This window comes from Akebia trifoliata, chromosome 4 (assembly GCF_017979445.1).
Source record: "Akebia trifoliata isolate Shusen 1 chromosome 4, ASM1797944v1, whole genome shotgun sequence".
Classification (NCBI taxonomy): Eukaryota; Viridiplantae; Streptophyta; class Magnoliopsida; order Ranunculales; family Lardizabalaceae; genus Akebia; species Akebia trifoliata.
Window position 1 is genome coordinate 22,252,423 of NC_141378.1, and position 14,077 is coordinate 22,266,499.

General features: G+C 33.6%; 1 protein-coding gene across 7 annotated transcripts; it reads right to left on the reverse strand.

The window, feature by feature from the left end:
* Window positions 1-11,342: 11,342 nt before the first annotated feature.
* On the reverse strand, window positions 11,343-13,216 carry LOC147404493 (uncharacterized). 7 transcript variants are annotated; one of them, XM_086440500.1, is made up of 3 exons: window positions 12,985-13,216; window positions 12,501-12,605; window positions 11,343-12,421 (listed from the first exon to the last, which is right to left on the reverse strand). In XM_086440500.1, exon 3 carries the CDS (start codon window positions 12,363-12,365, stop codon window positions 11,469-11,471), a length of 897 nt encoding a protein of 298 aa, XP_086296626.1. In that variant the 5' UTR covers window positions 12,366-12,421; window positions 12,501-12,605; window positions 12,985-13,216; the 3' UTR covers window positions 11,343-11,468. The 7 variants fall into 7 exon arrangements, with proteins under 7 accessions (XP_086296626.1, XP_086296628.1, XP_086296623.1 ...); XM_086440502.1 differs by having other exon boundaries at window positions 12,501-12,678; XM_086440497.1 differs by having other exon boundaries at window positions 11,343-12,401; window positions 12,985-13,215.
* Window positions 13,217-14,077: the final 861 nt, after the last annotated feature.

Genomic DNA, 14,077 nt, shown 5'->3' on the forward strand with positions numbered 1-14,077 from the left:
TAGATTAATATGATCTCCAGTTAACTTCTATTGAGTATTAAATTGAGAAAGATATAAATATATATAGGGGACGGTTCAGTAGCCATAAAGTTTGCCAAGTTTAGTGCCAAACATTTTTCAAAATATGGGTTAAAAGCTTTGGAATGAGCTGATTTTTTGTGAGGATGATCTCTATGATGAAGAGATCATCCTCACCAAAAATCAGCCTAACTTCTAACCCCATCAAAAGTGATTTACAAAAAATCTTTAGCACAAAACTTGGCAATCTTTAGGGCTGCCGAACCACTCCCATATATAGTTAAGTAACTATCCTTACTAAACATTGACATGATTTGATGTATCTTGACACACATTAGTCTAACTATATGACCTAATCCTAATTATATCAGAAAAATGCTCTGATACTTCTTCGTACATCTCATTGCGACAATACATAATATAATACTCTAATACCCTCCGCAATCAAATATTCCTTTGAATAAGGAATATGCAATTGGTTATATTTGATATGAACAACCCTTGCTTTAGTGTTTAAGTTATTGATGGATGGTTCAAATTCTTTGGTATGCTTGTTGGAGATCACCTCTTGTTTATTGCCGAATTTTTTTGTCAATTGCATAAAAAAGAAGAGTTGTTGACTGTTGTCTAAGAGAGATAATAGATAATACATCATTGTGAGTAGAAGATGACAAAAAAGATTTTAGACATCACTTTTTAAATGATGTTAAATAGGAGTGATGTTTAATTTTCAGATGAAAAAATTGCATAAAAGGGGTTTAGACATTTGGTTGTTTTTTTTCAAAAACCGATGTCTAAAGTCCCTCACACTTTAACCTGCAAAAAATTGCACTTTATATGTCACTTTTTTCAAACAATCGATGTTTATTTCAAAAAAATAAAAAAATAAATAAGATGTCTAAAGTCTTTTTGTAATAGTATGCTCAACTCAGATAAACCATGAATAGGCTAATTATAGATTTCGACTAGATCGAAATCTAACGGATTTTAATAAAAAAGTGATAAATAATAAAATTGTCTACAATGGACCAATAAGCGGAATCAATGCCGACTCCATCGTGGGCTTGTTGGTCATTGGCAATGCACAAGAGTTGGACGAGAAACCACCCTTCAGATCTGCGACCAAGGGTATCACAAACCACTTCATGCAAAAGATCCATAACCTATATTAGGGCTTCACACACAACGACTGGGAACACGCACAAACAGTCCTGACACATATGCCTTCCACCCTTCTTGAGCTTCACTCTCAATTGAGCTCCAATGAGCTTATCTTTAGAAAATGGAGTAGACTTTCATGTGATTCCCATAAGCAACAATAGTGAAAACTTTCCACACTTTTTTTTTCACACATACAAAGGTAAAGATTATTTGGGAATTAGACCCACTAGTCATGTGACTATGGACTTAACATGCAAAATTAGCTCAAATCAACCGGACAAAGGTGTTTGGCCACAATTAATGGGTTGGACCTCAACAATTACATAAAATCATAAGTTGATGATTTTTTAATTTTTTTTTTTTAATTCAGATTTTAAAAGAATGTTGTTGTTCTTTTAAATGGGCTGGATCAAAAAGAGAGGAAAGACCAACATGCCAAACCCATGAAGAAAGGAGTTAGCGAACATTTTGAGCAAACACGAAAGAGGAGGTGTTCTATCATTCGAGTATTTGTTAAAGAGACCTTAAAATGTAATCTCTCATCTCAATCGTTCATTGCATGGAGGTCTTTAAACATTGTGTGCGACTAGTGTTTTCTTCTTCACAATAAAAATGATGGCACATGGGGGAGGTTGGAAGTGACTATCAGTAGTATTACTTTGCTACATTAAAAGGCCTCGGTAAGGTCAAGCAATGACGATTGATGTATGTGTGATACATATAATCAAAAGCTTCTTCATTTTAACGAAGAGTCATGAAATTTTGGGACCTTGAAGATGGGGCTGTCATTGGGCAGCTAACAACTAGGCTCGGTTGAGCCCTAACCCAATCCTAAAGAGGCGGGCTCCACCTTTGAGGATGGACCTTGACGATTGATGTATGTGCGATACATATAATCAAAAGCTTATCACCATCAATAAGAAGAGATACTTGATAATTCCAATCTTTTTTAATGAGACGAACTTCATGTTGCATTACTTGGGATGGGTTTATATATATAGAAAAATTTGCCTTATATTTTGTTAAAATTTGGAGGTAACAAAGATTCTCTACTTAAATCTAAAAGATTTGGATGATTATAGTTGTCGACAATAAATTTCAACGGATCTACCTCGAGATTCGTGAAATAAGATCGCAAATGATTTTATTGATTTTTTGTGAAAAGTGGATACAGATCTTAGTGTTTCCTCTGATTAACAGTCAAGTACAAAAATAGTGATGATGACGTATATAACTTTTCTTCTCTCCAAGCTTCGCGCTTTATCGGCTGAAAAGGTTGCTTGGACGGTGACTTTGCTTTGTGTTTGATTTTCTGTAGAGGCTTCTGTAGATTTTCTTCTCTCCGGGCTTCGCGCTTTATCGACTGAGAAGGTTTTCTTGGCTTCTGAAAAAGGGTTTTATGCTTAATCTTCTCTTTAGTCGGAGTCCGAATCTCTGAAGAACCTTGTTTTGTCTCTGGAGGAGGGCTTGAGAGTTTTTTCTTCTCTAGAGGGAGAGCTTCTGTCTTCTGAGATAAAGTGATCTAGATCCCTCTCTCAATGAGAGAGGCTCTTGTATTTATAGATTTAAAGGTAATTTAACTTTCCAATTATACCCTCAACTTAAGAAGGTTTAACTGATTTATTTAAAAGGCTAAATTTGTCCAAATCTAATTTTAAGGATTTTATAGATTATTATTGGGTCAAATTTATTTATTTGGGTATAAGGCCCAATATTTAATATGGATCACTTGGATTTGCTGGATCATTGGTTTTATTTGCGAAAACCCAAAACCCAGGCTTGTAAGAGGCACATTCCCATTTAATGGACTCAATTTTGATTTGAGGCCCACTAATAAAATTAGGGACATTTGTTTATAACAATTTGTAAATGCCTCCTTGAAATTTTGATGCCTACAATAGTGTTCAACGATGTTTGGACACAAAAAGCATTCAACATCCATAAGTTTGTTCCACACGGATCTTAACCTACCTAGTAAACTTAAACAACACTATCGCATTCTTTGGATAACTTATTAGAATCCCCCTAAGGCTTACTAAGTTTGTAAGGATTTGACCCCCTTACTAAGAGTCCTTGGGCTCACCTCTTTGTATCAAAAAACATGAACCTATGCTTTAGGGTTGTAGTGGATGAAATTTTATTAGTTTGGAAAAAAAAATTGCAAAGAAAAGTTATTTTTCACCGTTGAATTTCATTTTTAGGTTTGAGAGTTATGGGGAAGTTCATTAGCCGCCTATTTCAAAACCTTTGATATAATTCAAAAGAAATTATTTATTTTTGGAAAAATTGCTTAGTGGTCCCTAACGCTAACTTTTCTTTTCTGATTAGTCTTTCTCTTTTAGGGGTGAGCTAAATAGTCCATTTAGTAAATCCATCTTCTCTAATCAGTCCCTCAAACCTCATCACAGGTTATAATATTTTTGAAATACCAAACTACCCATTTTTCAACGATGATTGCAATCATTTTCGATGATTTTTTTTTTATCATGAATGACAAATGGAAATGATAAAGTTCTCATTTTAAAATTTTAAATGTATATTTTTAATCTATTCAACGATTTATTACAAAAAATTAAGCTAGGATTTTTCAATTCTTTTACTTCTTTTTTAGATCAAAATCGATCAAGGATGATTCTTTTGGTTTAAAATCATCAACACAAGTCATTATGTCAAGTTTTAAGTCGATCATTCCATGTATTTTGATTGGAAAAATTCAAAAAAATAAAATCGGGTAAATTTTACAGCACAAGGTTGGCAATTTTTTTTTTAAGTTCAATATTTTTATTGTCAAGGTCGACAATTTTTTTTAATTATTGTCAACCTCGACAATAAATAAAACTGCTGAGGTCGACAATCATTAAAAAAATAAACAAAAATTGTCGACCTCGGCACTATAAAATTTACCCGATTTCATTTTTTCAACTAAAATATATGAAAATATCGACTTAAAACTTAACATAACGACTTGTGTAGATGATTTCATACCAAAAGAACCATCCTTGGTCAATTTTGATACATTAAAAAAAAAAAAAAAAAACTAAGTAAATGTATGTAAATAAAATCCTAATTTTTTACATACATCTTCAAAATGCTTAAAAAAATCTTTAAAATGACTTCTTTCTTCTCAAATCCTTTTCATCATAATGGAATCTCCAAAACTTGATCGAGATGTCGGAAATTCAATTTTTTTTTTTAATAAAAATAATGAGTTTGAACAGTTAGGACAATTTCGACATTTCAATCGTGATAAATGTCTAGAGTGGGGTTTAGGGAATTGTTAGAAATGAGGGATTTACTAAATAGACTATTTAGCTCATCCATAAAAATCAAGGACTCATTAGAAAGAAAAGTTAGTGCCAAGGACTATTAAGTAACTTTTCCTTTATTTTTTGAATCTGAGCTTTTATTTTATTTTATGAAATTTAATGGATTGTGGTGTTGGATTTTTAATGTGGTAATCCATAATAGCAAAACAACTCTTAGTAAAGTTCAAAATCTTACCATGTGAGTAAGAAAAGGGTTTCACTAACTAAAAACTCTCGGTGCACCTGTCACGATCTTATTTTCAAGTGTCCACCTAGCAGGGACTTATCTTGTACAACTCTTCTTCTTATTTTGTTGTAAAATACATTAAATCGAAAAAAAGAGCATAAAAGAATTTTCTTTTTTAAGCATATTTTACTCTTAATTTTGTCTACAAAATACATTGAACCAAAAATAAACATTAATAAGCTTCCTTTTTCGCATTTTACAAACCATTGTGCAACAAGAAATAGTAAAGCTAGCCTGAATACCTAAATCTTACTAAAGATCATTGGACCCACATGGATTATCACATTTGTCAGTTATCCAGATTTCATGAAAGAAGATTCAAAAAGAAAACAATCAAGAGAGATCTTTTTCGGGCTTGATGCAAGCTGTTGAAAATGGACGCCGCACTCCCAAATTTAAAAATAAAACAGAGTAAAATAAAATCTTTTTAAATTATTTTAATCCTTTTCTTGTGGCATCCGAGGCAGTGCGGTGAGGAAACTTTCCTTAGTAAGGAAAGTTGTTCTTTAAATTTGGGAGACATATCATCATAATGCTTTTCTATCAGTCAAATTCGTCTTGATAACTAATTCACTACGAAATAACTAATAAAAAAAGCTAGACACTTTCCTTACTAATGTAATAAGGTTTTAAGCCTTCCTGACGGGTTGTTTTGATCAAAGGAATTATCACATCAGCCATCTAACACCACAGCCCTCTAAATTTCATTGAAAAACTCAGATCCAGAAAGGAAAATTTTTAAAAGCAATTTCTTTTGAACTTGATCCGAAGGTCTGAAAATGGACAGTTACCAAATTACCACCTAACTCCCAAATATAAAATTAAAATTTGACAGCAAAAAATAATTTTTTTTAGAATTTTTTTTTTTTTTTTTAAATTCATAGAATTTTGTTCTCTACAACTCTGAAGTATCGTATCATGTCTTAGGATGTCAAAAGGTGAGCCCAAGGACCCTAAGGAGCGGTGAAATCCTTATTAACTTAGCAAGGCTACTAGGACTCATTCATTCATGAAATGGATGATCATGATGTTTCCCCGCACTCATTGATAAACTTGATGAAGGATATGACCTTTGAAAAAATAAAAAACTCTAAATCATAGGTCATATAATGATTTATGTGAATGAGAGGAATAATAAAACAATTTGTCTTTAAGGATACGTGCACTAGGCCTCATCTCTCTCTTCATGTCATACATGTTAATATGTTAATATATATGCTAAAACCTTCTTTGAAAATTAAAAATATATATTTATCAAAATCCATGAATGATAAGATTCAAACATGTTGTACATACCATTCATCAACATAAGTAAATATCTTATGATGCCAAGCATCGATTTTGTTTAGAACCTTCAACTTGCGCAAAATGCCAATTCTAAGTTTTGCTAATTAATTACGAGGACACCGTTGTTGTAAATAAGAGAAAATTAGGGACGTCCACTGTAACTAACTTTTCCATCGTACTTGATATGATCCTCCTTCATAGGCTTGGATCGGCAACGTAGTGCTAAGGAAACAAGCAACCCAATCTGACTAACCTCTTATAAATTATAATCCATGTGGAGTTTGGGTTGTATGAAATTGGAGTGTATAAAACATCACACTCAACTTGAAAGAGAGAACATTAAAGTAGAAAACAGTATACTAAAGATGAAGTAACATGAAATTGGTATTATATTTTGCCCAAAATATTAGCCTAATAGTATTTATGATTTATAGCCTAAGAGAGGTACAAGAAGAGATTATTGAAGGTTTGGTCTTGAACATCCCTCAAGAAAAAGAGAGAGTTTGTAGTAGAAAGAGACTCAGAGAGGAGAGAGCGAGAGATAATATTAAAAAACATCAAGAACCGCAAATATCATCTGTTCAGATTCTCAACAATTAGAATGAAACAAAAAAAAAAAACATCTCAAGTAATGGTAGAATTTCTTCTTCTTTACATGCAAATCATTTTCTATCACAAAATATGAGAAATATAAGAGAAAATGCATTATTTTCCCTTGCATCAACAGCATGATAAATATTAGTTTAGAAAATATACGACCTAATGTTTTTTTTTTCAAAAATTTAAAAATTCAACTCCTTTTGAGAGTTTAATAAACTTCTCCAAGAGATGACTCGCTTTAGGCTCCGAGGCATAAAGTGTAAAATCAAGACTACAATTTAGTTAATTAACTATTATCAAATTTGAAACTACCATCACTAGACTTATATAAATAAATAATCAAATGACCATTGTGTTGTATTAAAATTATGATATTTCTTTCCACTAGCACTGAAAAAGACATTTCTATTAATAACAAAATAGACAGCTTCGGTATTTTACATTTTATATCCCCATTAAAATAAAAATATATATAGAATTCATTAATGAAATGAATTTTTTTTTTAGGTCACTGTCAAACTTTGGACCACAAAAAAAAAATATATATATATATTCATTAGATAAAATAAAATAAAAATCATTAGTAATAATCATCCAACAGTAATATTGAAGTTGATTCTCTGCACCAGAGACCCAATATTGAATGGGAGAACTAGATTCTTTACTAATAGAATCAGGATCCAGAACGGTGTTTACGTGGCAAGATTTGATTTGTGTTTAAAACACATCAAGCTCCTAAACAAACTGTGCACACAGCCCTATGTGTTTTACATCCAACCGATACGTGCCACGTAGGCATCGTATGTTGCTATAGGATCATGACTCTATATTTTATGTAAGACTTAGGCGATGACGACATAATAGGTGCTCTAATATCAATAAGCAAGTATCACGCTGACACACATCAACTAAGAAACAAAGTATTGACCATTACGAACTTACAGTAGGAAGAAACTACGGTTACTCCAGTTCATCTGTCAACTATACTAAGTATATCAAAGCTATGATAAAGGATTTGAAGAAGCATAAGCTTTAACATAAGACATGGCCTAAATAGAGTGGAGCAGTGGAACAAGATTCATTTTGGGAAGAGATAAACATCCTAAAACACATTAGATCTAATAAAAGTAACCAACCAACAAACTAAAGGACACCTCAAAAGCTTTCCGGGAAAACTATGCTGACTTTAAAATAACTTCATTGTTTCACAGATTAGGATAAAATTTCTCCGTTTTCAATTTATTTTCATAGGTTCATCTTTTTCTAGTTGTGACGAAGCCTAAAAACTCTTTCAGCAAAATGTACCCAATAAACTACTTTCTACCTACAGTGTGAGGATTTGGACAAAACGTGAACATGTTGCTAAGTAGGATTATGTAATAATAATCATATTCCCATTGTTGCTCCACTTATGGCAAATATCCATAACACCAAAATCATACCATTTTCCCTCTATGCTTCAAACCTCAACCCTGAAAGAAAAACTATAATAGCCTCCTTGCTTTGTTTGTCCACAACAGGAGCTTGCAGTAGCGACTAGAGACTCAACCATTGAGACAATTGACTCTTGTTCTATAAATATGCAATCAAAATTAACTGGCTTAGATTACTCAACAACATCAACTATTATTCTGTGATTTCATAGGGGATAAATGAGAAATTTATTGGATTTCTCTCACAGTAATTCTTCAATGTCAATGTGTTGTAGGAAACATTGTCATTATTCATCTCAGATCAAATACATTATCCCCATATGAAACCCAGAATTCTGCTGAAAATGTGAAATTAAATAGACAATGAATCAATCACTCTATGATAAGTAAACCACTTCACTCATCTGTAAAAGTAAGGACCTTTAGATATGAAAAAGATATAAGGAATCAAAGTTCAGTTTAGACAACAGAAGAAACAAAGGTACTTCATATATGGTGTCTACCAGCTCATCCATATTCAATTTTATTTGCATAATAAACCATTCAAATCTTCTCATTAGTTATAGGTCATCCTAAATGTCTTTTGCCAGAGTGGCTGCTGCAATTTATAAACTTCAGCATCACAAATGTAGGAGATTTTGACTGTATAGGACATCACACTACTTGAGCAGGAAAAAAAAATAAGTATAGGCATAGCACACTAAAGATCAATCCAAATATCTCAATAAAGAACAAAGTTAGAGAGCCCAACAAAAGATGTTGGATTAGAACTGTTTGCATGAAAATTGTCAGCTTTCTTGGACACTCACAAATCCTAATAAAAATGTATTACAACTTTAAAATGGAGAGAGTAAATATACAAGATCGTTTGGAAAGAGAATCCGCTTGTATAATATGTCTATCTACACATTCTCTTGAGATTGTGAGCAGTCTGACAAACGTGAGTGAATGGACTATTATGACTAATATCCAGAATTTAGCAAAATAAGATTCGGAACTATTTGAAAATCCCTTTCATCCAAGAGGACATGTAGGATTAATCTCATATGACAAGTGGTTAGTAAAAGCAGAACATTTCAAATTATTTCCATTCCTAAGTTTTGCAATATCAATTTTGAAGTTTGACATCTCGAAGAGATTTCACTCAATTGCCACATGGCTTTTATGCATTCTTATTGTCCATGGATTCAACCTCCAATTGAAACCATTTTAGCTTGTTTGGAATCACTAAATGGTAGGCACCACATTTTTCTGAGTTTCGATTTTCAAAAAACTTCACAATTAGATATTCAAACAAGACCAGGTTTATGCACTTCTAAAACTTGTTGATTCCAGGGTGGGTTTCAGAGAGAATAATCATCAGCCTATGAGTTTGATCAATCTACCATGAAAGGTTTCTCTCACCACTAAATAAGATGGCCATAATCCGCCACTTCGATATGGTGGAAGTAATTCAAAATGCGAACTCCCTCCACCATCATCTACTATACTGCTGCAAGATTGCTTCTAGAGATTGAGTCTGTCTCATCTTCCAAACCCCCCGATTCCATTACTTCCTTGACGTCTCTAATAATCAGCAATATCTTCCTATGTATGTGCACTCATCTCAATGTCCCATTACAACAGTCATCCTTCTCCACCAGAAAGAAAATACCAAGAATTCTGCGTATGGTTCTTTTAATCTCTCCAGAGACTAGAAATTCCTATACTTTTTGAAAACTACTCACCCCGTTGGACACATCATTTGAAAAACTTTGTTTATTACTAAATATGAGCTCATGGACACTTGGAGAAGATAGACATTTTGGAGCTTTTAAGGAGAACATAAAAAGGTTCAAGAAATTTACGAAAGATTCAAACATTGTCGAATGTAAACTAATCACTTGGTCCTGTTCTTTTTTCTAATTTCTAACACTCTGGACGACCATTCGAAGTGAGGACACAGGAATTCAAAAGTTTGAATGCAAAGTCCATCATCTCATGATAGAATCAAGAAACTAAGGTGGGAGAAAAATCTAATTTTCTAAAAGGGATTCTATTCCCATTATAATTCAGTATAATTAATAAGAGATTAACATGTTTTCTTGGCCACATAATATAAACAAAACAAAAGGACCACGTACAAATCAATCCAACCACGTAAAAATCCCTTCTCTGCAAACAAGAGTATTATATTAGAAGAAATCAATCCGAACCATTTTCTCATAACCTCAAAAAAGAACACTAACCTGAGGAGGAAGCTTTTCAAGAAGAAACCCTACTACAATCTTTTATTGTCTCTGCTTATGATTCAAATTCAAGCAACCATAACAGAAAGGCAACTTCCATGCTTTTCCCATCCTTAATGACGGAAGCATCATACATGCATAAATCATTCCAAATTTCATTTTTCAGAATACCTGAAAGTAAAGTTCTCCCAAATCCCAAAAGAAACCAATTGAATAATACCCTCCAGCCAGAATTTTTTTTATGTTTCTTTGATAAGTCATTCGGCAAGAAAGTTTACTGTTCCTTTTTTCTCCTCCTGTCTAATTATTTCCAACTCAAGCATAAATTAAAACTAGCTTCCGATGACTCTACTTATGCTTCCGTCCAAGCTCTTCACTTGAGAATATTTCTAGAGTACCAATATTAAAAGGGCATATAAATAAAACCTTATTACTCAATTTGAGATAGATATAATTTTTTTTTTTTTTTTTTGATAAGTAGATATAATTGAAACAATATTATGAGGGAAACTTAAATTGCATCATTCACAAAATAATTTCAGCTTTTAGGAGAGGGTTAGAAGAAGAAAAATAAAAACAAAATGGAGATTGGATCATATATTCAGGAAACCTGTTAAATGAATACATATAGCCATGTATTTGAGTCACAAATATTGATCCTATAATCTGAGGTCCCTCAGCCGCCTCAATATTCTAAGCTCGTGGAAGAAATATGAAATAAGGTCCATGTCAACGTTTATTGAGAAACAAAGAAAAGAAAGCAGTCTCAGTTTAATTATTTGATCATGTTTTTAGTTTTTCCACGAAATGCCCTCAGATTCAATGAAGCTAAGTACATTACTGACACCATAGTTGTAGAGCGGAGAAAGAAAATCTTACTTGCACAAGGTATGACATGTTGATATCGTGCAATCCACGAGAAAAAGCAAGAATCAACCTCGATAAGCCCATGTTAAAACACATAGAACAACCAATTAAATTGTTAAAACACATGGAGCAACCAATTAAAAACAAGAGCATTTCTAGTATATTCAAATTGCTTGAGTTAATCAAGAAGGTAAAATGAAAGTAAAAATAAATTGGACCCACTTGCAAATCAAATTTTCAATGTAATTCATGCACATTGCTAATAAAACTCATCACTTGCTAAAAATATATGTTAGCACTCCGAAAGACGAAGAATGCATTTCTATTCATTCTTCCAAGCATATAAAACCAGTGAGAAACCAAGACCTTGTAATTGGGAATCTCGAAATTTCTGGGAGGAAGACCACGGCAATATAGTGAGGTCAGAAGGATGTTGGCTGGCCCACAATTTCTCCGCCGAGAGACAAGTCCGGAACATGAAAACAGCATTTCCCAAAGTCGTACCAAACAGCCAATTATGGACATCCCAAAAGACTTCTACGGGGAGCCCATCAACCAAGATTGTCTGATTGCCCCGAAACTTCCACTTTAGCCGCTTTACTTGCATCACCGTCTTCCTATCAATGCGGATGAAGAGACATGGGTCACTGAGTCCAACTGTGTCACACTCAATTGTTATGTCATGGATCTGACCGCTATTGCAAAACTGAACCTTGGTGCCGTAAACCTTCTTCCCGAAAATGTGCTCTCTTTTGGCAATAAAGATAGAATTCGGAGGAACGGAAGTCGCACTGGTCTTCTTGTATGCATCTTTCCTCAAATCTCCAAGTAAGAGAACCATCTCCCGTTCAAAGACGACCGCCACATAGAATCCCTCCAATGGTTCAGGCCCAGATCCGAATTTAGCCGAGGAAAGGTCCCAATATATATCTATTATCCCCTTATCTGCCTCTAAACTCTTGGACCCCTTTCTCTTGGAGAACAACCAAGGTTTTATATCAACTTTACAGATGCATTGGTTGGTCGAATCGTCGATCCCAACACTAAGGCCTTGACCCATCAAATTCTTGGTCCATGTAACAGTAATCAAGCAGGACCGGACGCCTAATCTACTCTGATAAACACAAGTAACCAAATTCTGAGCAGTTTTACCTCCACTTGACGAAGAATCGGCCACTTGAACTCCACTTTCACCAAAACAGGAAGGGAAATCCCTCATCCTGATTCCCAGAAAACCCTCTGTTCTTCTTTTTATCTAGTTTAACGGGTAAAAATCTGATCTTTCTTTAAAAACCAAAAGAAATAGAGCAAAAAACAAAGAAAATCAAAAGAGGACAAGAGATGAGTATCCTACCTGACTCAATCAAAGATGAATCAAAGAACCCATGTATCCAAATGCTTCAGAAATTGCTTTTCAAGGTTGATTTGATCTGGGTATTTAGGTTTTTTGGTGCCCAACCTTCATAGACCCAGAAATCAGCCAAGTTCAGAGAGAGAACAAGAGCATCAGAGACAATTTTGTGGAATGTGGGCTGTAAACAATTTTAAGAAATAGCGACAAACAAGGACTTGTTTCACTGTCAGTGTGTGTCTCTGCTAAAACTTCCCTAAAAACTAACAAAAATATCTTAAAATAATTAAAGAAATAAAACCCAGATTCAGGAGATGTCAATACTGATTATTAAAGAGAGAAAAAAAAATGGTAAAATCAACCTCAGATGAAGAAAATATCAAATGGGTATGGCTGAAAAAGGCTGGTTTTACCGCATCTCTCTCTCTCTCTCTCCTCCTCTCTCTGAAAGGTAAAATTATATAACGCATATAGAGCTTTCCTTTACCTGACAAAACCACATGCATTTGAAGAGCTGAAAACCCAAACTCATGATGCCAACTTTCACAATGAGACCAAATTGAACTGATTCTCCCTCGAGTCCTGAAAGAAACAGTTAGGGGTTCAGAGAGGGAGGGGAGTGGAGGAGTCAGAAGAGATGATTATGGGAGAGAGAGAGAGAGAAAGATGAATGAAACCTCCCTCACTTTCCTTAAAAACTAATACTAAAACAATGTGGCAATAAATATAATTCTCCTCTATTTAATATTTACAGATTTTTTTGATGATGTAATTAGGAGGGGCAAATAAAACAGTTTTTGGAAGTGGGACCATCAGCCTCATGTTTTCTCATTTTCAGTCCCTATCAATCCCTTGAGGCCTTGACCAAGACACTTTCATTAGACATGCCCCACTAGGTTTTGTTGAACAGCAAAGATACCCCTATTTTTAAATAGATTACATACCCCTTGACCATGGTCTTTGTAAGAGACTAAATAAAATAACCGAAAAACCCTCCTCTTTGACCTCTTGTAAAAATAATTCATTATTTTTAACCTTTTGCAATGCTAGGGTAAATTAGTTATTCAATCCAGTGAGATTTTCTGCTCATAGTAAACTTAATTCAGGATTCCACATAATCCTGATTGACCAAGGTAGTTTTGTAAGGAATGTGCTCAATTCACTCAGGTTCGTGTGATTGGTGGATTTGAAATTTTGTAAAATCCTAGATTAACTTTTCTATGAGAAAAAAAAAAATTCTTCAATTTCTTTTTCAAAATCCTTATGAAAATTTGTGATCTTCAACCTCAAAGAAACATTATCTCAATCTTGAGGTTTAAAGGTTGAGAGGAGATCAAATTTTTTTTAAGTGTAAGCTGAGGGCAAAATGTTTATCCTAAAGGCTCATCGTTAATAAGGTTGAAGATGATTTTTCCCTTTTCTTTTTTCTTTTTTAGGAAAATCAACGGTTTTCAATATGAGATTGAAGTTTAGGGCATTTTAGTAAATTTTCTTGTATCTCACTTACGACAGTGGTCAAAGATTGTAATTAGTTTGAAATTTGAAAGCATACAGGGTTTCAAAATATTCATCAAAACTGT